We start from the raw sequence: 26,530 nt of genomic DNA, 5'->3' as shown, positions 1-26,530 counted from the left end.
CATCATGTTTGCCAACGACACGACACTTGGGTGTTATGCATAATCGCCGGTAAAAGCGGTAAATTTAGGGAAATTTAACAAACTTGCCAAAATGCTCGGCAATCATGCGGATTTATCAATTTTCCGTAACAACTATTTAAGCTCGGAAAAAAACAAAGGTATGATACTCTTTTTCAAGAGCAGTGAAGTAATAATCACGAGATTACCTGTGGATTTTGGAGTACTTGTATAGGAACTATATCCATCATCGCAGGTTCCTGCGGAGAAGAAGTTCTTCTTTTTCTCTTTATCCGATGTAAAAGGACATTCTACGATATTGGATATCTTTTTTTCGGAGTTGATCTCTTTAGTGAGATCGTTTGTCTTGGCATTTTCCTCAGTGGCTTCGCCTAGTTTCTCCGAGATTGATGATCCCGACATTGCCGCTTGTGCTGTTCAAGACGTTTGGGTCCTAATAGTGAAAAGAGTGAACTAGTTACAAAAAAAAATAGTTTCTCGAAATAACGTACATCATACAGTATACGCTGTGCATAGCTAACAAACAGCACGCACCGCATTTTGTTAACGAACGTTGATCCTACACACATACCTCCAATTAGAAAAAGTATCCAAATAAAGTGTAGAACTCAGATACGGCATTCCCATGTTGCAAGGGGTTGTATAATTATTATAATAAAAAGTAGTTTTTATACGGACACTCTGTGCTCAAAATTGAAAAGTTTTGGGCTGTCTCTCTTGATGCCAACAAACAAAATCCACGTTTTTAAGTGCGATATCCACTGAGATATTTGAATTCGAAAAGTTAGGGGAAAACATCCGAAACTAATGCAAAACGCTTCTTAACTTCATTTATACTGTTTCTCATTACTTTTCACCGCTTTTTTAAATTAAAATATCTCAGTAAATATTGCACTTGAAAAAGCGGAACTTTTTTTTGTTGGCATCAGAATAAACGGGGCAACAACGCTCTGATTGAGGTTTTTTACCACAGGGTGTTCGTATAAGAAGTTAATTTTTATATTTTAATAACTATAGAACCGTTTGCAACATGAATGACGTATCTGAATTCCACACGTCAATTGGATACTTTTCCTTATTGGAAGTATGTCTCTAGGATCAACGGTTCGTCAGTAAAATGAGGTGCTTGCTGTTAACTATGCACCGTGTATATAAAAAGTACAGAGTGTTTAAAAAAGAATTACCCGATTTGAAATGCGCGTATTACGAAAAATATTGAACACATAGACACTTAAGATAAATTTTATATTACATGGCTAATCATAAAGTTTTTTACAAACCAAATTAAAGGTGCTCAATATGTGCACCTTGGGATGCACGCCATATGTATATACGGTAGTCAAATTCGTCCCAAACCTTTGCGAGAATGTTTGCATCCACTGCGAGTGAATTTCTGTCGACTACGTGCGAAACTCTGTCGGATGCGTTCCACATTTTCGTCTGACACGCGGGGACGGCAGGGGATTGTTTATATCATCGCCTAATACTCTGAGCGGTAGGAAGTTCAACACCAGGGTGTTGTCAACGAAAGCACGATGAACAGTTGTTACGGACTCACACTTCGCGAAGCTTAGAACACAAAACGATTTCTGTTGTGCAGTCGCCATCTTGACTAACACTGAAGTGGTGGTCAAAGGAAGAGCGTTAGCGCTACCTGTCGGAAACTGTGTGAAACTCAATATTTTCCTCTTTCTACCTATACATTATTCGATCAAAACGGCTTAAAAGCTGAATAGTTTTTTATGATTTTTTTAAATTGGATAATTCTTTTTGAAACACCCTGTAATATGATCAATAAAAATTCAACAAAGTGATATTTGTGCTTGCACAGTGTTGTTAAATGCATAAAAATGATTTTATTCCAAAGAAACTGCGGTTGTCTCAAATCCTTCAGTTGAAATATGTAGTTTTCCAATAGAACAGTGTTTTTTACATCACAATTTTGACATACTTATCTTTATTATTTAAAATTTACATATGATGCTTACATATTACATTCATTAGGCTTGAGAAGATGACTGCAAAGATCGGATTGGGTTTAACTATTATTTCTCTTGCAGAATTGGCACTTCCCATCGATAGGTATTATTACCCATCACAAAATATATATCCCCCACCACAACCAAAGAAAAAAAAAGAAACAATAACAAAGGGAAGAAAACTATTGAAACTAAAACTAGAAAAAAAAATAAAAAAGAATACACACTATACCCATAACAAATATGATTGTCATCAATTAAGGGTGGGTATCTTTTTGATTGCCCCTACATCATAATCCGCACAGATTTACAGGAGTAGTGTTGCTGAGGGTAGCGTCCCAAGAGATTGGAAGCTTGCTAATGTGGTTCCGATATTTAAAAAAGGTAGTAGAGAAGCCGTGTCCAATTATTGTCCAGTGAATTTGACGAGCTTCCTCTCGAAAATTTTGAAAATTATTATTAAAAGGCAATTGTTCAAGTCGATAGACGAGAATAATGTATTGTCGGATAATCAGCATGGATTCAAAAAAGGGCAATCATGTGTGACTAACCTCCTTTGCTTCTATGATCACATGACCAAGGCTTTGAGTAAAGGCAAAAATGTAGATGTTGTTTATCTTGATTTCCAGAAGGCATTCCATCGGATCCAACATGGTAAATTCTTCAAGTGTTTACACGAGATTAGGATGGGGGCAACTTGCTGATAGAATCGTTGTTAACGATTCTGGTCACGAGTCCCTCAACGAAGTGTCCTTGCAAGAGTTGATCAACTTTGCCCAAGAATATTAAGAAGAAACCAACAAATAAGGCAAATACACGAATTAAGGAAAATACACGAACTAAGGAAAATACACGTCGTGTATTTGCCTTATCCGTTGGTGTCTTCTTAATAAGAAGTGTCCTTGGCCCCAACATTTTATTACTTTTTATCGATAAATTTGATCAGGGTACCGATAGGATTGTTAGCAAATTCGCAGATGACGTGAAGCTAATGGGAGTAGTCGAGAACTACGTGCTTTGATGCCTGCCGCAGCGACGACAACCCGCGCTATGAGGTCCTCCGATGTGTCCACAGGCGTCGCATAAATGGTGTTAAAGTCAGATATGGTAAGCGAACCCACGAACGGATTCAGCGATCAACTGACATCCACCTTTCGTCTCCTCTGGACTCAGAGCCTGTATGCGTTTTTCGTGATTTTCACCCTCTGAACGTGGTTTGCGACACCATGTTCCATTGCAATTTTTGTTCCTCTTGATGCCTACTAACAACCCTCTGACTTTGTCGGTCCATTAATACAACACCCTGTACATGTATATGTGTATCGCTGGCGAGCAAAGAGAGTCGAGACTAAATGTTCGGATGTGTTCTTTCTCGACTACGATGTAAATAGTTAAGTTTAATTAATAGTAATTTTAATAGTGGTAAATATATATAACAAAGTATTTTAAAGTCAACATACACGATATAGTGAATCCCCGCAGTTCATATTAATACTCCGTCAATCGACTGCTTTGACAAGGGGACACCAGTATCGATTGGTAAGGGACAGCTCTAGGTTGTGTTGTCGCAGGTTGTTAATAAATGGAATAGCTTACTTCCGGGGGTAGTAAATTATAACACCATTGACACGTTTAAAAAGAAATACGATAAACATGCTGAGGTAAATCGAGAAACTAACCGTACTTAGATAAAATAACAATAATTATTTATTATATAGGCATTGTATTTATAGTTTAATAATTTAATTAAATTTAATAATAATAAAAGTATTTGCATAATTTATTGTATTATATTTTATCATGTATCTATAGTTTTCAGTTGTTATAACTGCATTTTTAATTGGGTTGCTGTATTTTAGAAATATATGATATTTGTTATGGTCATCTTTTCCTCAGCCACCTCGTTGGTCATTTTGCCTGTTGTGGCCTTTTATTTGTATTTGTATGATTATCACATTTCTTTCTGAACAGCTATTTCATCTCTTAACATTTTCATTACCGTACATCAAATAAATCCAACAAATTCTTTCTGTAGTTCTTGAATTCTGTAAACACCCTTTTCCCCTATTAGAATAGAGAACCCATACATTATCTGTAAACCAGAGGGAACGCGTCGAGCAAACCCAGTTTTTTTTTCAAGATAAGGGTATGGCGTCACTCAAAACAGAATTTATCCCTTAATCATAACAATTGATTTAACAATCCAACTGTTTCTCTAGCTAGTCTTTGAAGTACCCACCAACCTTCCTTTCAATGTGATACATGAATGCCGTGTAGGACACCTCACTAAAAGCCCCGTTCACATGGGAAATAAAATATCCCGGAAAATTACCGGTAACAGGGATTTTCGTTACAACCCATTTACATGACATTTTGTTTATGCCGGTAACCCCCCTTCTTTCCGGAAGTTGTCACTGGTCACGTGGGTTGAACGGAAGTGATCGGCCCAAGATGGCTGACAAAGGAGCTAACGGTAGTTTTCGCGGCGCAAAGGATTATTATTGCGATAAAAGGATGTTTATTGCGATACTTATTTGCCTTGCGAACTTCTCGAGATACAGGGTAAAGCAATTCCGTTACGAATGCGGGCTACGTGGCTGGTGCCCAGACCAAAAGACGTATTAAAATCATAGGCGGAGATAGACGTGAAAGTCTGGGGGACGCACGATGATGATTGCTGGGGGGCATGATGATGATTGCTGGGGGGCATGATGATGATGATGATGATTATGTCAATTCATATATACACATATACATTATATCGGTCGGCTCCGTCTTTGACGCTGAGAGAGGTAATGCCCCTCCCCGTATCTCCACCCATGATTAAAATCTGTAGGGTATCATTGGATTCGTCTTTGGAATATTCTGAAAGACGATATTTTTGTCTTTTATTTGAATTGCAAACTTCCCGAGATATATCGTGAAACAATTTCGTTACGAAAGCGGGCCGCGAGCCTGGTGCCCAGACCGGAAGAGGTATCAAAATCTGAGTGGAACCATTAGATTTGTTTAAACGAGATCTACCCCCATGAATGTAATATCACCAAAGCAACCCCCAAGCTTGTACATGTAAACGGGGCTTAAGTAACAAGGAAAAAATTAAATTCTCCGTACGTGAGAAAGTACGATGCTGAATTTTCGAAATTGTAGATTATGGAAGAATACTGTCAACGGTTATGTGGATAAAACGTAAGCAGTATTTTTCGTATCTCACGATTTCAAAAAATATAGCATTGCACCACTTCAGGTTCGTTTTATGTGCCGTTAGTATTCTTTCATCCTGCATTAGGCTTACCAACTTTTAATACTATTCCGAAGAATAAAAAGGGTTCAGGGGAAAGAAGAAAATTGAATTAAGCATCCATAATGAAAATTCGTTCACTTTCGTTTCTGGGCCATCGTCGACAGCTTGTGTGTATGTGTGTATGTTTTCCATGATTTCATTACATTGACAAACTTTCTAGAACGGCATCGGTGACAGCTGCAGCAACGAGCAAGATGCACATGTTGCGTCTTTCTGATAACCACCATTAAGGGCTTAGTTGCGGCTTATATTTAAGCCCGGGAGGAAAAAGATCCTTTTCCTTTAGTTGAGAGTAAAAATCAATATATTTCACGAGAGAAATTGCTCTCTTTGTCTCTGATGATACGTTGATCACTGTTTAATCGATTCCATATATAAGAATAAGAATTTGTAGGCCCTTGTTTTAACAAAAATACTTTTCTCATAAGTATTCGCATGAATAAATTCAATTACAATACGATTCAATCTCTCACTTAGATTATAACTAAAGTAACGATGTGACGAAATATACTTGAAATCATTCTCAAAATACAAAAAATGAAAGCATATATGTATCCTTAAGGAGCAAACATTCAGGATTGCCGATGATACTGTCCACTCAGGAGACAAATTCGGACCAAAGGAAGAGAAATAAATCCTATTTTGGAGTCATGAATAAACTTTCAAAGAAACTGATGCGACATAAGCCGGAAATTAGGTTTCTTCTTCTATTCACCAACATTCAATACTTTGGAAATCTATTTCCGGAGTTTATGTAAGACGTATTTTATATATTACAAATATCTTATTTTCTTGTTTCTTCGATGCTTCTTGTGTAGAGACTCTCGAAAATTCAATAAATCCATGTATCAAAGCACTTCCTGAAAGCAGGAAGGAAATCGTTTACAGACAAACTTCTTTATATACACGTGGATTGAATACGATTTCTAAATTATAATAAATTAGGCTTAGCAAAGATGCAAAAATGGCGTCCTTAAAATGAGGACAATTACTCCACCTTTTGGGCTTATCCGCAGTTTTCGATAAAAGAGATGTACATTAACGTTAGCTAGTGTTAACATTTCAACTGTTTTTCCACCTCTTTTCTGAAATGTAAGTTCCAAAATAAAATGAAAAAAATATATCTAAAATGTCTGGACTGATACACTGGTAAAGCACTCCCTTCTTGTACAATACACGACAGTCATTATCCATGCTGATGGGAAAAAACACCGGTAATGGCATTGAGAATTTCACTTTTTGCTTTCAGCTCTGTTGTTTAACCGCAATATTGGCCCTCGATTATACTCGAACGTGACCTCTAAAATGTTTAGTAGAAATTGTGATTTAAGGGCAATAAGCTGTTCAAGAATCTCTGTAATGGGCTCATATACTTCAAAAAAAATCTTCGATACATTATAACAATTATGTATCAGAAAAATTTGTGTTACACCAGACCTGAGATTAGTTCATTTTTGCTTAAATTTCCTTTTTTTACATTGTTCTCAGTAAAATCTTGCAACAGGAGTGATCAAAGGATTAGAAGAAATAAAAATCGATAACACGAACTTGAATAATGCCGATGAAATAGCAATAATTACAAAGAAGGAATAACATTCATGCTATTGCTCAAAGATGGACATTGTTATGTGGTTATTCCAATCCAGAAAAAAAAAAATTTGAAATTTTGTGCGACACCAATAAAAAGCATGTCAATTAGTAATACAGTATTTCCTTTTTTTGAATTTGAATTTTTCGAGCACATGAATGAAAATTCAGAGATATCAATAATTTAAATTCTTAAATTTTGTTTCCGTTTACAACTATCTTTGTATTTTTTTTAAGATTTAGCGATTCTTGCAGAAAAATCTTGACGAATTTTCATTCAAATCTTATGAGATAAATTTATTTTGGTATAACAGTGAAGAGTAAAAAATAAGAGTACTAAAATTTACATTTTTCTAATAGAGGCCGTGTAAAAGTTGCGATTTTTCCAATTTCCTTAATTATTTATTTCACTCTACCACAGCTCCCTTTCCCTCTTTTCACTTTTTGTCATATTTCACCTTAAATTTTAGAACCAAATGTAGAATTTTTTTTTGGACACTCTTTGTGAATCATTCTGTATGTTTGACCAATAAGTCATGGAAATTGTTGCAGTGACGTACAACTTTGTATAACAGTATCACTTTTTGTTTCTTTTGTCTTTAGGTATCGTCATACACACGAGAATGGTTCGAAAGTCCGAAAGCGAGTACAGATCAAGGGACTTTTTGAAGAAAAAGTCATCTTAATGATACCCAAAAGAAAAGATGCATCGAAAAGTGAACTTTTTTTGCGATGAGTAAGACTTTGGTGTTTGGGTGGTCGGTCGAGCAATCAAAAGTAGGATCTTGTTGAAAACTTCCAGCAACAACGACAAAAATATATATACACTCAGGAAAAAAAAGAGTAATTCCCAGTTTCTTCAAAAAAAGGGGCCCAAACAACCAGGGTAAGGTGAGAACGAGATCGATATCCACTTACGCGTGGATCCCTGGACCAATATTGACGCTATCGATTGAAGCAAAGGATTAAGAAGGAAAAGAGAAAAAAATACATACTTCACTGCTTTACGGAAAAGTGAAAAAAAATTTAAAATGAAAAGTTTTTTGCCATTTTTTCCTTTTTTTTAAACAAATACTTTTTCTTATTTTGAAGTGGCAAGTAACACTTGCTTTACACTGTTCGATTTATGTCTATTAGGCTCTGAAGTATAACGCTAAGTATACTTCTCTCTTCCAATACACGAAAAACTTACTAACACTTCGAACACGTGTTCTTGGCTATCATGCCGTGACTCACCATTCACGATGCAAATAGGTGTTTGTTTATATCTGCGATAACATCACCAGTGAAAAGTGTATATTGCAGACGCAAGCTACTTTTTTCATAGGCTGTTACTTTGTCCCTAAACGAAAAAATGATTGAAAAGATTTGCTGATTTTGCTTCAGGTTCGCGTTCCGCCAGGCTTTAGCAATAGTTAGACATACCCACCTTCAATAGAGTTCTTATATTCGCCGCTGGATTGCAGCGATGCTGTTTTCATAACCTTGTTAAATACACGTGTTTTGTTGTTGTCAAACTTTCGTTTGTGCAAGGAAGCCAGTACATGTTTTAGTTTAGGCTTTAAACCAAAGTTTAAAGCCAACATCGTCCTGATTAAGAATATATAAAATACTTTTGTGAGAATTATCAAGGTCTGTTGTTATAAAATGTTATAGATGAAAAAAATAGTACTGGTAACTCAAAAAAACGGGTTGCTTTGGCTCAAAAAAGGTGATGCAAAGTAGCGAAAAATGCTTGAGCCAACACCGGGAACTAGTACTGGTAAAACTTAGAACACGTCTGTTGAGAAAAATGAGCCACTGGAATCAACTCCGCCAAAAACTGTGGAAACTCAATCTCTAAAAGGAGACTTCGGAAGAAGGAGATATTGCATCCTACGGGATTGGTTATGAGTGTAGCAAAAACTGGCCCTATTGTGCATTGCATGGAACCTACAACAAAGGTTTGGAAGTGACCAAATTTTTTTGTCGTGACACGTTTTTTCTACAAATGGTCTAATATCGCACAAGCAATCAAGCCTCCGATATTATTGACAAGAGGACTTTTTTCTGTGAATATTGTTTTGCCAAGAAGCTAAGAAGTGAAAGTTTTTCTTTGAACTCATGAAAGACTGACACGAGGATTTCAGCCACCTAGTTGGGCAATTTGCCTGTCGTGGACTTTGTGTTTGTGATTGTATTTGTATGAGGATGAAATCATACTTAGTACTGTGCCTATTTAAGACTTCTAATAAGACTGATGTTGTTTAGTCCCTCTCCACTCTCTTTATTTATTTGTAAACACTTCTTTGTTTTGACGAAGAAGTACCAGTGTAAATAAAGTGTATTTTTGTATTGATATGTGAGAGTATTTTTTTTCAAAACAAAGTGAGTTCTATTGCTTCAAGCATGATCTACAGTGTTTTAACTAAAAATGTAAATACAAGGCCACACCAGGCAAAATGCCCAACGAAATGGCCAAAAAGAAGATGCCTATAACTAATATGGATGTCGTATATTTCTAAAATACAGCAATCTCCAATTAAAAGTGCAGTTATAAAAACTAAAACCATATATACATGATAAAATATAATACACTGCCCATAAAAAAAATATTTATGGTTGTCTTATCTAAGAATGAATAGCGTCTCGATTTACCACAATACAAGTATCGTATTTCTTTCTGAACGTGTCAGTTATGTTTGAAAATCAAAGAATGTCAATCATGTCCCCCCGAGATACCTGCGTTCTTCCAATGTAAACATATTAAGGGAATCAAGTCTCTAAAATAAGAATATTTGATGTGGGACCAAGTTACCCTAATGTATGGGCTACTTTGACTCGAAATAAAAATAAATAGATTTCATAAAAATACTAAAAAAGTGAATTTGTGTTATATCTCAATCATTTAGAGAAAGGCTTGAACTATTTAAAAATTACTTTAAATCTGAGTGTTTTTTATTGTTATATATTTTCTAGCATAAGATTAAATAAGAAGTTTTATAAAAGTGGGCCAGTATAAAACCAGTATATAATTGCAAATGACAACTCTGCTCAGAATACTTCAACACTTTCTTTATCTCACTCCCGCAGAGCAAGTGCCAGGACCTGTATAGTCTGGCGTTGTTTGTAGATCTATGGCGTCACGGTTACATTTCGAAATTCCGATGGCATTACTCTTCTTCGTCAAAAAAACCATTGTTGGAACTTTTCTGAATAGCGAGTCCATAGAGATCAGCAAAAAATCACAACAGTTTCAACAAGAAAGAAAAAGAGCTAAGATCAAACCAAGTCTGGTGACTTGCGCTGGATGCAGTGTTCGCCAATACGTGTCTAGATGCGTAATTCAAGCATCAAAAAATTAAATTTTACCTCTCCAAATTTTGTCGAGGGGGAAAATATTCCTTGAAATTGTAAGCAATTTTTTTAATAGCGTTATTTCTCAAGTGATGAAGAAAAATACCCCTTATAAAATTTTGGGGAGGCATGAAACTACTCTTCAAAGGTATATTTTTGGCTAACACTGGCTGGATATGTAATGAACCAGATAATAGTTAACCAAATAATAGTTGAAGCATTTTTGAAAGGGTTCCCATTTGATTGGTAATCCGTAATTCCCACTAACGATGGCTACCGCAGATGCAGACGAAACATCTGGTTATATTATGACTTCTCTGAGTCACGACATAACAAAAACTTACGGTGTATTCAAAAATAGCAAAAGCCGTGAAAGTTTGTGTACGTCTTTGAATAAAAGTCTCATAATTTTTGTTTCAGTTAATTCAAATTATAAAGAAACTTCCAATCTCGAAAAATATTATATATTAAAAAATAATTGAGAATGTGTGTGTGCCGAACAACAAAATTTACAGACAAAAATACATGAGATGAGAAAGAGCTGAAATCATTCATTATTAGTTGGATCGTACCTGCTGTAATAACGTTACAACGCGAATAAGGAGAGGGGGGAAACAATTAATATGTTTCTAGAATAAACCATAAACCGAAAAAGAATCGAATAATAGAAAGGATACGAAGTCGATACACATCTGTTGCCCAGAGAAATTTTTATACATAAAATATTGTATATCTGGGAACAATAACCAAGTAAATAAATTCAACTTCTGCAGCAGGTGTTGCAGTCGTAATTTTCCGTTTTCCTGGAAAGTCCAAAAAGAAAAAAGAATAAGCGTTAGAGTGAAGTAGAACGTTTTCTACGAAGACAGTGTTTGTAATAAACAAAAGCAGTTGGAGAACCAGGGGAAACCTTTCATAGTTCCTTAAATTTCCTGTGTTTGGAAGGAAAAGTGTGGCCATTGTGCAATAGAAGAGGAAAGAAGTCTTTGCAAAGAAAAAAGAAAGCATCATCGAACACTGATCAATCCACAAAAATAACTTTGCTTTTAAATTGATTTTATTTTTATTTTTTTATTTTTAACAGTTTCCTAGCCTCTCGATACTACGCTGACTTGAACGTATAGACAGCTGTTGACAAAATACCCAATGGTAATTCAATACTTTGAAGAAAAACCTTTGTTCTCTTTGACAAGAAATCATTTCATATATTTTATTCATTTTTTTCGAATCCAATTTACATTGAAAAACGGCTGGATGGACTGGTTTCAACTTTTTGAAACTTTTGATAAAAATGGCCACATGAAGAATTTTTGTGGAATGTGCCAATTAAATCCAAACAATACAGTTCAGAGCCGATTCGAATGAAAATAATTTCCAATATACAGGTGATTCAAATTGTACGTCGACAGGACCATCTTACCGTTGAACTTTAAAAATATAGTTCTAATTAAAAAAACTTTTCAAATGCCATGCTGTTTCTTCCAATGTCGTGATATTTTTGAGGTGCGTATATATAGGCCTATACAGGGTGCATAGCAAATAAGGGGTATGGCATTTCACTGGCGAACCGTTGATCCTAGAGATATACCTTCAGTTAGAAAAAGTTTTCAAATAACGTGTACTACTCAGTTATGTCACTCATATTTCAAAGGGTTGTGAAATTATTAAAATATGAAAATTAACTTTTTATATAAAGTTCCGTGTGCCCTAAAAGCCAATTAGAAAATCGTTGCACTGTCTTTTCTGATGCCAATTAAAAACGTTCCATGTTTCTAAGTGCAATGTTCACTGAGATATTCGAATTCGAAAAACGCCGCAAACTAGAGAAAAAACAGCGTTAAATGCGGGTAAAACGGTTTTTCCGTATTTAGAGCTGTTTTTCCCCAAATTTCCTCCGTTTTTCGAATCCGAATATCTCAGTGAATATTGCACTGCGAAACATGGAACGTTTTTACTTGGCATCAGAAAAGACAGTGCAACGATTTTCTAATTGGCTTTTAGGGCACACGGAACTTTATATAAAAAGTTAATTGAGTACTTCACGTTATTTAAAATTTTTTTCTAATTGGAAGTATGCCTCTAGGATCAACGGTTCACCAGTAAAGTGTTATACCCCCGTTTGCTATTTGGCTAACTTGGCTTTTTAATACAGTCCCCGAGTGCTATAATTTCCAATTAGTGCAATGATTCCAAAAATTTATTTGCCTAAAATTCCATATCTTTGAATGCAATATTTATCGAGACATCAAAAATGAAAAATTAGTATGATTTGGCAATTTATCGCTGTGTTGGAACGTTGGCTTGAAAATCTCAATTTTTAGGAACTGTACACAAATGAAATGATCTTAACTATTGGTTATTTTATTATGTATTCATCCCTCTTGGACAAAATTTTAAAAAAAATTATTCAACGTTTTCTTTTCGAGAAAAGTGAAATTAGAAAAAAAAATGCACAACGTATTGCAAATGTCTCCTCGAAATGAAGCAAATGCAGGAAACGTTGGTGGTTCCAACTTCAAACCACTGGTTACGTGAGAAACGTACATGAAAAGTTGGTTTTTTTCACTACTTCATTGGGGAACAAATGTTGTAATGTTTAAATTATTAAAATACAAATACAAATACAACACCACAACAGGCAAAATGCCCAGCGAGGTGGCTGAGAAAAAGATGCCCATAACAAATATGGATGTCATATATTTCAAAAATATAGCAACCCAATCAAAAATGCAATTAACAAAAATTATAAACAATATATACACATGATAAAATATTATACAATGCCCATAAAGATTACTTATGGTTGTCTTATTCTAAGTATGGATAGCGAAGAATGAAAAGGTGCGAAACTATTTTTTTTAGTTGTAATAGCAATGGCATTACAAAATTTGATTTACGTATTCGTAATTTATGAACCACACACTCGATCATTGGCAATGAATGTTGAAAATTCCAAAGTCATATACTATTATACGTAGACAAATACTGTGTGTTTGAAGTACAGGGTGGGCAAAAAGTACGTAGAAACTTTAAAGATGAATAAAAACCGGGAAAAAACTGAAATAAAAAACGGTTTGCAGGGTTAGCATCGCTAGGTCACGGGAATTTTTTTAGGACAGGAAAACAAATAACTAAAAAAACAGCCGATATGTGGCACTGGTACGAGCGACTTCGGTGGAAATATACAAATAAGACGGTTATAAGGCCTTGCGCTCCTAATCCACAATCAGTTCGCCATTGTAAACCGTGTATGCAGACTTGCTGCACTCTGCCGTTGCTGGATTTGTGACTCGCCTGCTATGAGTTATACCCTGTGGTGGTGGTGTGGAACACATACTGCTGCAATAAACTATTTGGAGGCATTTTGTTTTTTATTTGCGTATCTTTTCTTTGACTTGCGTAAGTCAGCGCCAACTATCGGCTGTTTTTTGCGTTATTTTTTTCCTGTTTTAAAAAAATTCCCGTGACCTAGCGATGCTAACCCTGCAAACCGTTTTTTATTTCGGTTATTTTTCAGGTTTTTATTCATTTTTAAAGTTTCTACGGACTTTTTTCCCACCCTGTAGTTTCTACATTTCATTAATTGAATGTTTTAGCATGAGGAGATTGCATATATTATATATATTATATTATATATATTATATTATATATATTATATTATACAACATATTATATTATATATATTATATTATATATATTATATTATATATATTATATTATATTTTTTTGTGTTTTTACGACCCCTTAAAAATTATGAAATATTGAAAAGCCACATGACATTAGCCCTGGACGGATTATGTAATCCCTTGGGCTAATACACAAATGGTAATATATATGTTTTTGCACATTGCGTCTGTATTGTATGTGTTTTTTGTTTTTGTGTGTATTATCTATTATATGTTGTATATGTGTGTGTAATAAATTTCAAATTTCAAATTTGTAACTGGACTTGTAATAAACTTTTTGTAAAACTGCAGTCATATCTGTAAAGTCAACGGTTGCAAAGATAGTTCTGCGGAAAAACAACGTGAATCAGCCTGCATAAAACTTATTTTTAAATCTAGAATATGTATTTCTTCCATTTTTCCGAGGCTTAATTCATCCTGCACTCGAGTATGCCGTCATATTTTTTTCGACCATACCTACAGAGGGGCATAGACTTGTACAGAGTAGAGCTACGGGTGCTCTTGTTGGCACACAAGGCTTGAGCTATGTAGAAAGACTCGATTTCTTGAATATGTTTACATTGGAAGGACGTGGTGTCGGGGGATATTATCGAAGTGTTCAAAACTTTCAACCGGGTGGATAGGATTTACCATGAGTTATTAATACACCGTCAATCAACTGCTTCGACAAGGGGACACCAGTATCGTTTAGTAATATCGTTAGTAGTATCGTTTAATTCTAACACAGTTGATACGTTTAAAAAGAAGTACGATAGACATACGGCCGTATTCACCGACACAGTTTAAGCTACAATCGCAGGCGAAAAGATTGGAGATCCACACGAATTGGTCAAATTCAGGATTTTTACCAATCCGTGTCGATCTCTAATCCTTCAACTAGCGATTGTAGTTTAAACTCTGTCGGTGAATATGGCCGATAATGGGATAAATCGAGAAGCTATCCATACTTAGATAACCATAACCTTTTTATGGGCAGTGCATATATATATATATATCCATAAATCCTACTATATGATATACAAAACATGATAAGATCGTAAAATTTTTTATTATATCGGGGATCTGCAAATTAATCACACATACTAGACTCATTTAGAACGTTTTTTCATATTTATCAAATTCATCAGTTAAACTAAGGTATCATACATAATCACAGATAAAGGCGATAAATTTCAAGTATTTATCAAATTTACCAACGACCCTTGGTTATTACGCATAATCGCCAGTAGGATTGATAAATTTATAAAACTTACCAAGACGACTGGCAAGTATGCATAATAACCATTAGATATTTTAACATTAAATTTATCACATTTACCGTTATGTATTTAATCCATTGAATACAGAAAAATGGGAATATTAGTGGGGTTAGTACAATTCCCGATCGATTCATGTTACTATTATTTTAACACGAAATTTTTTAAAATATTTTTAATTGATATTGATTTTTAATTTAATATTATAATGATTCAAAAAATTTGAAACAGAAACTTTGTCCGTTGTGCAGTTTTTCTGTGTGTGTGTGTATATGTGATCATTACAAATTGTAGATAGATTTCTCTAGGAAATAGTAAAGTAATTTAATAAACACAGTATTATGAATGAGTAAAGAACAACCAAAAGGCAATTCTCGTAAATGGAACGGTTAACAGCTAAATGGCACTCTTAAATAGGTTTCTTTTTCTTCTATATCATCTATGCATTCTTATCAGAGTTTGTAAGCAAATATGCATAGACAAAAGAGAAACTTCTAATTTATCTCATCCTTTTCTCGAAGAGATCATCGTTTTGTGGAGGACCACGGCACAGATGGGAAAACCTTTCGCCGCTTCTGGCTATACGTATAGTCCCGGCGAAAACTCGAAGCAAGTTGAAAAGGTAAAAGTATTAGGTAAAGAATAAGAACCTTCTTAGAAGAAGAAGAAGTAGTAGTAGTAGGAAACAGCTCTGACTGTTTTCATCCATTGTTGAAAACGCGAGAAGTTTTCCCACACACAGATTGAAGATTAACAGTATACAGAAGGAAAAGGACGCGAGAAGAAGGAAAAGGAGGAAAAAAAACCTGGAAAAGAACAAAAGGAATTCTGCGGGCAGAAAACGCAAAAGGAAACGATAAACTTATTTGATAAAACTTCTAACAAAATACGGAAACAATAGGATTCCACGAAATAAGAACCGAAACCGCTGGCCGTAATTAAAGCGTTGCTGAGATAGTAACAAGAACGAAGAAGCACTTTTCCACGGTCAGTCTCACTTTAAACATTAGAGCCGAGAAAACTGTTAATTAAAGATCTCATTAAAATGTCCTCTTCCTCCATGTCCTTCTCTCTTTTAATTCTTTTAGTTTCATTTTTTTTTGCTATTTGTCTGTCCAAAGATATCCCCGATGAGTTCAAAGGAACAACTGTCGTTGGGACTCGAAATTCTCAGATTGAATCATTTCTACTGATGAAACTTAATTGATATTTTTGAATTCTGTTCTCTAAATTTTCATCTATTTGCATCATTTTACGAAATCGAATTTGAATCAAAATACGATTTTCGACAAAAGTTTGAAAACCATTTCATTTTCTTTAACATTTTATATGTTTGCTTTTGTTTTGTATTGGCCTCCTCGCGTACAACTTCAGCTTTGGTAACCAGAATAGGCGTATTGCACTGTAGCAAAATGTAAAAATGCATTCATGCATCAAAGTTTAACACTTTCGGACCCGAGCATTCATTTTTTTTGGAATTTTCAAGATGTTTTGGATTTTTGATATTTCAAATACATATTCGATACTTAATTCAATACGTATTCGATACTTAATTCAATACATATTCGATACTTAATTCAATACGTATTCGATACTTAATTCAATACATATTCGATACTTAATTCAATACATATTTCAATACTTAATTGATATTTTTGAATTCTGTTCTCTAAATTTTCATCCATTTGTGCGTGGTACATCACATCCGTTGGGAATTGTGCAATCGGTGTATCATAGACCAGTGGCTCGTTAACTTTTGTCACCCACGACTACCTTGTTCAATACATGATTTATTATATCATTTTGCGAAATCTAATTTGAATCAAAATACGCTTTCGCAAATTTCGACAAAATATCACTCAAAAAATACATTAAAAACGTGAATGTCAGCAAATATTATTCAGCAAAATAATTCACTTAATTGAAATTTTTTCAGCCAAGTTGATGCAGGGTATATTCATATTCACATACAAATTTTTTCCAGAATTTTATTGCTAAATTTCATCTAATAAATCACACTTTTCTCGGAAGCCATCTTAAAAACCCCTGAAAGTTCAACTTGAAGTGCTGTCCTCTCATGAATCCCCCAAAGTTCATATTCACCATATATATTTCTAACTCAAAACTTACGCAGTCCTTCAAGTCAGGGCTTAACAAAAGATTCAGGTTCAAAAAATTTCTACAGTGAGAAAAAGCAACCACCACATTCGTGCTTGCTGGGTCTGAAAGGATCAAGTCGTGTCAAATACTTAGTGCCCTCCCCCTCCCAATTTTTAACATTTAATATTGAGTTGTTTAGTTTTATATGTTTTATCAATGCCACGAAGCATCAAGTCCTAATATAAGAGTTATGTTATTGTGTTACACAAATTAATAAACTATAATAACTCTCATTTTTAGTTCTATTCAAAGAAGTGTTTATCTTGCAAAATAATGATTTTGAAGTTGCGTTCCTCTGGCTCTGAGGAATACAATTTTGTATTTGTAAAGATGGTACCGACTAGGGAGATAAGTGGTGTCCTCACTATGCCGTTGAAGAAGACATTTAAAAAAAAACTTTTCTTCAGATGTATTCATGTTCAAAACATAACTGATTCACCAAAATTTCTGCTTTTGTAACTCCATATAAAACGCATTCTGATACAAGAAATACGTAATTGAAAAACACATATATATAGCGTCATAGACGTTGTATATTTGCAACATTGAAAAACCAATTCAAACTTGACTTTTTCTTTCCTTCTCCAAAATTCGTAAGCTATAATAATAGCACATGCATAGTAGAAAGACAATAAATTTTTGTTGTAAGATTCCATATCAAAATTCTTTGAAGTAAATAAAAAAATGAAATAAATATGAAATTTTTTAGCGTCGATTCCCCTTCTCTCAAAAAACTGGGAATTATTTTCTTTCGCTTTCTGAGAGAATTCGAGAATTTTTTTTCCTCTTTTTCTCTATTCTTTTTTTAAAGATTTTAAATTCAAAATTTGCGCCATTTTGCATTCAGTTTCTGATGGTGAACAACAGAGGATGAGAAGATGAAAAAATGTATGAGTTCGATTCCGTTCTGATGGGGAAAAGAAACCTGCCATCGAAATAGTGAACCTAATTTGAAAGGCAAATGCGAATTTGTCTAATATATCCTCTTCGAGGTTCGTATACAAAATGTCTTCGCATACGCAACCGAATAGGTAACATGTCCATATGGTACTGACAGGAATAAAAGCACTTCTTGCATACTGTTGTTGAACACTCCATCTGCGGAATTTGCCTGATTTTATACGATGTATAACAGAAGTTCTCGTCTTTTCTTGAGCATTACGACAACCGAGCTATAGCTTGTATATTGTCCTATTCCTTGTAGCTCTTTATTTTATCGGTATCTTGGAAAGAAATAATGTGTGTGTACTGTGTATTGTTGCGCAATAATGAAACTAGTTTGATCAAAACGAGTAACCACATGTCAAGCCATAAGTGAACACTCCCGATTTTGCTCATAACAATATGGCCCAATAATACAATAAGGTATATACATTTTATATAACAAACATTTCTAAATAAATACCGTATTATAAAAACATTTTGCAAGAAAATTTGATTGACGTGAATTTTCCTATGGTTATACTTTTTTCTAATTCATTACAAAAGGGAGACTATGATGAAAGTACGGAAGAGTAGATGACTTTGTCTTTATAATACTCAAAAAATCATCAACGAAAAAGGCAAATACCGAGAAATACTAAAAAATTCCTAATGCATTTCGACACACTATGGGTGTCGTCTTCAGAGGATAAGAGTATCACGCTGACCGAGTTTCCCACTTGGATTGAGTATCACATCTTCAATCTCGGTTGCTCAGCGAAACGAAAAAACAATACGTCTGTTCAAGTCAAACGTCGTGGCAAGAATCTTGAACAGACGTATTGTTTTCTCGTTTCACTGAGCAACCGAGATTGAAGATGTGGTACTCAATCCAAGTGGGAAATTCGGTCAGCGTGATACTCTTATCCTCTGAAGACGATAGCCATAGTGTGTCGAAATGTATTAGGAATTTTTTAGTATTTCTCGGTATTTACCTTATTCGTTGACGATTTTTTGAGTACGATGAAAGTACCGCACCTGGGCTGGAGTTACACGTATTTTACCGCTTTTCAGAATTCAATTAAATTTTAAAAATCTCAAGTTTATTAACGATGTAATCGTTTTTATCGTTCAAGCCAACAAGAAGAGGTACTACTACTACTTCACCAAATGCCACAACTCTGGCCGTATCACTATATTGCAATTCACTGTCCTTAACGAGTTTGATTGGGAATGAAGGCACCATCTATCGGTGGTCACTTCAATCTCGCTAGGAAATATTGCCTTGTTTTATGTCTGTATATATACATTGTCCATATTATCTTATTATCTATACATTCTTCCCCCGGTTCGAACCTGGGACCTGACGGCAACGTTCACGGTGGTAGACGAGCATAGGGACGAGCATTACTCTGGCTCTAAGAAGAGATGCTGTACGAACAAAAACCAACTTATTGAGGTTGAATTTTTTTTTCCACTCCTCCGTTAAAATTGTTACTGAAGTGTCTGAATGTTGGCGATATTATATCAAGTTGGCTCAAATACATTTTCATTTTGGTGAGAATTCGATCGTAAACAAATTGTCGCGGCATATAAGATTTTGAAGGTTAATTTTATGCCTCATATCACTCACTAATAATCACAATTGTCTTTTCATTGACTGGAAAAAATATCGAATTTATTTATTTATTTTATCAAACAACCCAGTAGGCAGATTGCACTTACACTGGTAAGATTCAAACCTGGAAACATAAAAGAACACAAGAATGCTTCCTCTGTGGTGATTTTTTTCCAATTGTTTAGTGTATATCTAATGGCTGCGGCTCATCTTTTTTAGAAATGATATTAAAACTGGAAAATAGTTTTACATTTTCTTTTACCCCATGAGTATGGATGGAGTAGAACTTTTCAAAATGATGTGAAGACGTTTTTTCTTCAACTTACCAAACATCTGCATTGATTTTCTGTGAATAAAAATAGATCACGTAGAACTTAATTCAATAACCGAACGATCTCTAAGAATGAAAAGAAAAGCGTGAAGGGAACTTTATATATGTATAAGACTGTGAGTGGCTCTATGTGAATAATAAATCAGTTTGCGCATATGATTTTATCACGAATTTATGTAGCGCTGCGAATTTTGAGCCACGGATACGAGAAGCTCGTCATTCGTGAAAAAATCCTGAAAACAATTGGTCTCTTGTAACGAACTGCAGTATGTGTTAATAATTTATGCATAAAATTATTTATTTTGGAAGGTTTTTATGAAATAACGTCATCTGAATCTCAAGATAGACGAGGCCGAAACAAATTTCGAACATCATCAATAATATGCTTTAGCATCATTGTAAAATCCATTTCAACTGCCTGAAATACAGCTCGTTGGTTTTTCTGTCGAATAAAAAAAAATAGAAAAATAACGTTGTTTCAAATCAAAAACATATCGCGTTCCACCAAGTATATTTTATGAGTACAAAATATTCTACTATGGCAAGTTTCTTTCTGACACGATTTGCTTTATTTCTTTGTAAAAGAAAACCAGCTAAAATTTGATTTTTCACGTTGTTGAACACAAGAAAAACATTTTACCGTGGTACATTGTTTGAGAATTAGTGTGTGGATGCAACTGGTGATAATTGTTTCGATGTCTCCGTCTTCTTCTCAATGAAATATGGTAGGCTTACCCAAAATTTCGTAGATTAACTCTTCAAACTTACAAACATGTGCCCGGAACACGTGTTAGTAACTCGGAGAATGGCAATGCTGTCTCGCTTTCATGTAACGAACATCTCGTGGCGTGTATACGATAAACAAAACGATTTAAAAAATTTCATCCTCGGTGAATTTATCGATCCAAGTGTATAATTGAACAAGGCTGAATTATCGAAATCTAATGAAATGAGGTTTTTTTTGGCTTCCAAACTGTCTTTAATAAATGCTGATTATAAGAGATAAACAGTAAAGCAAAAACAAAAAACGCAATCATCCAAAAATAGTGTTTAGAGCTGCGAGAAGTAGTGGCTGTGGGAGTCATACTGAATAGAGAAGAAAAGACTATTCATTGCAGCGTCACGCGGAACGATCTGCCAAGAAGATCGTAAAATTTATGATCGGCAATCGAGCACATTGTCCCTAGAGTGAGACGCTTCATTCAGCATCAGCTTGAAAAGGTTTCACTGTCAGGTAAGTTCGAAAGGTATATCCCATCACGAATTGATAAGTTCCAAAAAAGAAAAGGAAAGAAGATACAATAAAGTGTGTCTGAGACGCTTTCCTCAACTAAAGCACCTTTAAATCCAGGTTCTTTTTTTATAGTAGAGCACATATAAGAAGATATTCCTTTGTTATTTGCTTTTATTGCGAGCTCAAGTTCACGGTTCATTCGTTATTTTACGAATGAACCGTGAACACTTTCTTCTAGACTTTTCCGCTTCGCAAACTAATGTTGGTAATCCATTGTATCATTAAAGAAAAAATAAAACCATGTTTATCAAGTATTTGAATACATAAAATTGACTTTTTGATAGCATTATCCAAAAATCAGTTCCTTCTAATAGATTATTAGTTATTATCGGTATTATCTCATTATATCATTATGGAATAGATAGTAAATCTATTTAAAATTTGAAAAGAGCTTTCTGACACCTTACTTTATAAGAATGTGTCGTGGCGTGTAGTTACTCTTGAGGAAATTTGAGGAAATTGACACATTATTACTGTTTAGTATCTTCGACGTTGCAAGTGTAACCTGCGATAAAAGATTATGGAGAACATGCTTTTTCATTGTTCTGCTCTTAGTTCACTAATGGAAGCTTTAAAAAAGCTAAGTTAGATTTTGCAGCTCAAAATAGATTCTAAAATAAAAACTATTATTTGTGGACATTTCACAGCTGTGTCTTTTTTGCGGACATCAGTTCATTGGATTTGCCTGTTGGAATGCGTGTTTCTTCTTCGTTTTTCTTTTAGTCCACTTGCGGAAGCTATAAAAAACAAAGTTAAGACTGGCAGCTTGAAGAAGGAGATGCTAAAGAAAAACCATCGTGAACACATTAGCAGCTTTGAGTTTGCCGGCATCGTTGGAATTACCTGATGGAACATATGTCTCTTCTTTGTTTTGCTCTCAGTTCACTAACGGAAGCTTTAAAAAGTAAAGTTAGGATTGGCAGCTTAAAGGAGATTCTAAAAAAAAACTATTGTAAACATTTGCAGGTGTGACTTACTGTGGACATCTGTCATGGGCCGTGCCACGAACATATTAAAAATAAACGAGAAATACTCCTACACATTGAAGAAATATTGAGACATTCACGTTGTGAACCGCCTATTCAATTAGTCCTTTGACGTTTAAACAATTTTTAAACCATTTTAATTCAACTTAAAAACAGGCACTTAAACTTTTAAACAGTACTTAGCATTCCAAAAATTAATTTAAGATCATTAATCAAATATAATTAAACAAGCATTTAAAGATATTTAATGGCAATTTTAAGTAGAGATTGCTTAAATTAAATCAATTAAATAATACATATTTTACAAAAATAAAAGAAAATATTAAATCGGAATGCCACACACACAAGAAAGGGACTTACTAAAGGCTGGTCATCCCCACGCTCATTTGCTGCCGGTAGTAAGCCCAAATGGCCCTTTGTGAATTACATTCTCAATATTTTAAAGGGATCTCCTGCTCAAGAATTCTGAGCACCCCAGGTAACTACCTAATACGTGAAGCCTACACACGAAGAGCCACAAATAAAGTGTAAATAAGTAAGAGATACTTCTACACTACAAAAAAAAGCTCTAATTTGATTGGTTAATTTAACCGTGGGAATGGAACGATATCTACATTTATGTTTTAATATTTGGGCGCCATTCAGTATAAACCAAGTAGTGGCGCACCAATTTTTGTTGTGTACGTGAAAAATTGGTAAGCAAGAGATGACTGCAAAGTAGTGAAAGCAAAAAGAAAGAGTGTTTCTCTTTATGATTAAAATGAGAATAATTCTGCCTATACAATTTCTGAAGTTTAAATATTTTGACGGGGGAAAATGGCGTTTACACCACATTAAGTCGTCGGAGTTATTTGACAGTGTTCATAAGCACCTGTGGTGTGTGAGGCCTGCTTGAAAAATTTCCATGCGCGTATACATATTTGAAATCAATATAAATATTTCAACAATATTGATGCAGTGAAATACATGAAGTTTTTGAATGGACAAATCATCTGCGTTTTCAAAATTAATACATTATTTATCATGTCTATTGGTTGGATTACTTCGGATAATTTTCATGATTTTTCTGGACCTGATGGCTTATATAACAGGCACAACATCCTCTTCATAAAGCCTTTTCTGCGTCAAGCTCAGGTGACCCACGGGAAATCGGAAGAAAAGAAAGGTTCCGAGCTATTAAATTAGTCCATATGAACGATAGTTTGTTGCTTGTTGATGCATACTTTGCCGCATTCTATCAAATCTTATCGAACATTACAGAGTTCCTATAACCCGTATTTTTCTTCAACTCCTAAAACTATAAAATCGGAGTGTAATAAAGATTGTATATATATATGCTTCACACTTTAAATCATTTTCCTATTCATTCTGAGCTGAAGTTAAAGGAATGGAAAATGTGGTTTTTGAAAACATAAAAGGAATGAATTCCAGTCATGAACATGGATCGTGTTTTATGATGCACGAAAAGAGAAACACTTTTTTTAGAATAGCAATAAAAATACTTGACACGTGGTATACATTACTTTTTATTCTACACATTCGTAAATCTAACCCGAAGAATTGATCTCACACTAAAAATGAAACCAATACGATTTTTTCCGAAGAAATATATCCACTAGAGTTGTAGCTTGAAAAACTACGATAAATGAAAATATGCACCTTATGGGGGCAGCCTACGTTATTATCCTATAAATGTGAAATTATCACATATTTAGGAGCAAAGCAAGATAAACAGACCAGGAGGTATTGATTTCGAGGGCCTACCTTACCATGCTTTGATAGAAATTCGCGTGAATATTTAGTTCAATATTGTTAATGTCATATTCTAATATTCGTATCAGAAGAAGCCATATTTTTGAAGAGAGTTGCAAATGCTATTATGAGATTTTGATTGATATGTCTCTATAATTTCCCATGTCATTTACTCAAGTTTCTTGCAGTAAATATTCGTGAGTTATCCCACAGAAATGGTAGGATATCGAGTGAAAAATATTTTAAATTCTCTTTCACGGTTTCAAACGTATTGAAACGATTCCTAGACAGACAGAGAAAGAGAGAGAGAGAGAGTGGCTTGCTATTCGATGCGTAAGTGATTTATCCTGTCACCCTAAAAGCTGAAAACGTGTACAGTTTCCTAGATATCTTTGAGTACAGCGTTTCTCCATCACATAAGCATGACTCTAAGCCTTTTCCGTGGCTTCCGTGATATGTGTTTAGCGTTAGAGCTATCTGTTGAAAATTCTGGGGTGGACCGAGTTCTAATACTACTTATCACATTTTACATTCCGAGATGTGTCGGAGAAACAAATTGTTGGCCGTCAAAACAGTCAAAGTTGTATTTCTAGCGCCACTTTTTTTTTCCTCAAAAATTTTACATTTATGACATTAAACAATAAAAAAATAAATTCAGTATATATTCACGGTGTTTCTTTCTTTCTTTCTTTCTTTTTTTGTTAAGTAAAAAAGGAGTAAAAAAAAAATTCACATTCACATCAATTAGCGCGTATTTTTCACGATTTTTCGCAGTTAGTGGTTGGTTGACCAGACATTTTAATCGGTATCATTTCGAACAAGAGCTAAACCCGCAGAGAAATCAGCGCTGTTTTCATTGCCGTTGCATTAGTTGTCATTTATCAAACTGTCAGTGGGAAGCGTTTGCAGATAATTACACGTGCCCTCCCTTCCTAAAACCACTGACAATGAAGACGAAACTTCTGGAAGTTAAACCTCGTTCTGCTAAGTAATGTTAAATTATCGCCGGTAATTTGTAAAATGAGCGAAACAGCGGGTATACAATATAAAGCCATTTAAAATGTTCCTGGAATATATATTATATGTAACTACATATATATTGATAGGGAACTTGATAACTTTTATCTGCATATTCTGTTTTGTTATGTCGAGGTAATTCATTAGAATTAAGACTGTTTATTATAGATTACTTGGTTCAAAGAAATTCTGAGATTTCCAATGTCATTGTGCTTCTGTTTACGCTAGTAAAAATTCATAGAACACAGAACTGGTGACAAATGTTAAATCTTTGTGATCTCTAAACATTTTGCTTCCCCCTACGACGCAATATTTAAACGTTTAATTCATTGCATATCTGTCATATTCTCAGATTCCGGATATTGTTCTTCTAAAACAGACCGTAAGTCTAAAAACGACGATTCCAAGTTACATACGTATAATAAAAAAACTGTATTTCACGGTTACGTTCTGATGAATCATCAGTTGCGAGTTGATTTTCCACACTCCAAATCCCAATTGCGTAATTTTCATAAATTAATATTGATGCAGAGCGAGAATGACAAGCTATATTGAATATTGGATTTACATTCACGGATTAACGTCTCGTTAAACGCAAGAGAGATTGAGAGAGAACGTTAAACACACACTTCATATTACGATGAAATTTCTTCGTCAAACAACAAGCCAACGCTTCTGATAATAAGTTTCAGCTTAATATGTATATTTCACTATCGGTCACAGCAGGAGAAATGACAATTTGACAGTCTGTGAAATCATATTCCGGCAAACAAGGTATTTAATATCATAATGGAGCATGGTGAAGGTGGATGATAGATTACCACAGACATAGCCAGTTAATCAAGATTCTAATTCCACACCTTTAGGAATCCTTCACTGATGCGTTTTAAAAAAGTTGTTGACTAAGATTAATTATATGTTTCTGATTTCAATAACAAACGCGTGTGGTTTCCTCTAACCCGTACGTCCTTCAAAAACAATCACTATTGAAGGTCCAAACTTTTTGTTGAGAAGGAAATCTAATGAAAGTAAAGGGAATAAAAAACTTGATTTTTATGTTATGAATATTTTTTATTTATTTATTTTATTTTTATTTATTTTTTGTAAAGGCTTCGGCGGATAGTGACTGACATCCACATAAGCCGAAAATATGCTGTCATACAAAGCCACCTGCGAACTTGTATCAGCGGGTTGCCTATGGATAGTCAAGAGCTTTTTCTTGACGTCTCCAATTTTGACACCTTCAAAGAAAAAGCAAGATACTGCGTCTTTTACGCGTCGGTGA

The 26,530-nt window shown here is 34.5% G+C and overlaps 1 protein-coding gene across 1 annotated transcript in view; it reads right to left on the bottom strand.

The window, feature by feature from the left end:
* The window catches only part of LOC149084873 (sodium-dependent dopamine transporter-like), a 94,684-nt gene that overhangs the window by 61,084 nt on the left and 7,070 nt on the right, over positions 1 to 26,530 (bottom strand). Inside the window, exon 2 of the mRNA XM_089232608.1 lies at positions 207 to 451. Coding sequence (XP_089088734.1) covers positions 207 to 420 — 214 coding nt within the window. The 5' untranslated portion in view covers positions 421 to 451. The remainder of the gene's footprint in view (positions 1 to 206; positions 452 to 26,530) is intronic.

Source organism: Pholcus phalangioides, unplaced genomic scaffold, assembly GCF_987345545.1.
Source record: "Pholcus phalangioides strain wild (caught in Gottingen) unplaced genomic scaffold, Ppha-v1.0 ptg000007l_1, whole genome shotgun sequence".
Lineage (NCBI taxonomy): Eukaryota > Metazoa > Arthropoda > Arachnida > Araneae > Pholcidae > Pholcus > Pholcus phalangioides.
This window is presented reverse-complemented; position numbering and strand designations above follow the sequence as displayed.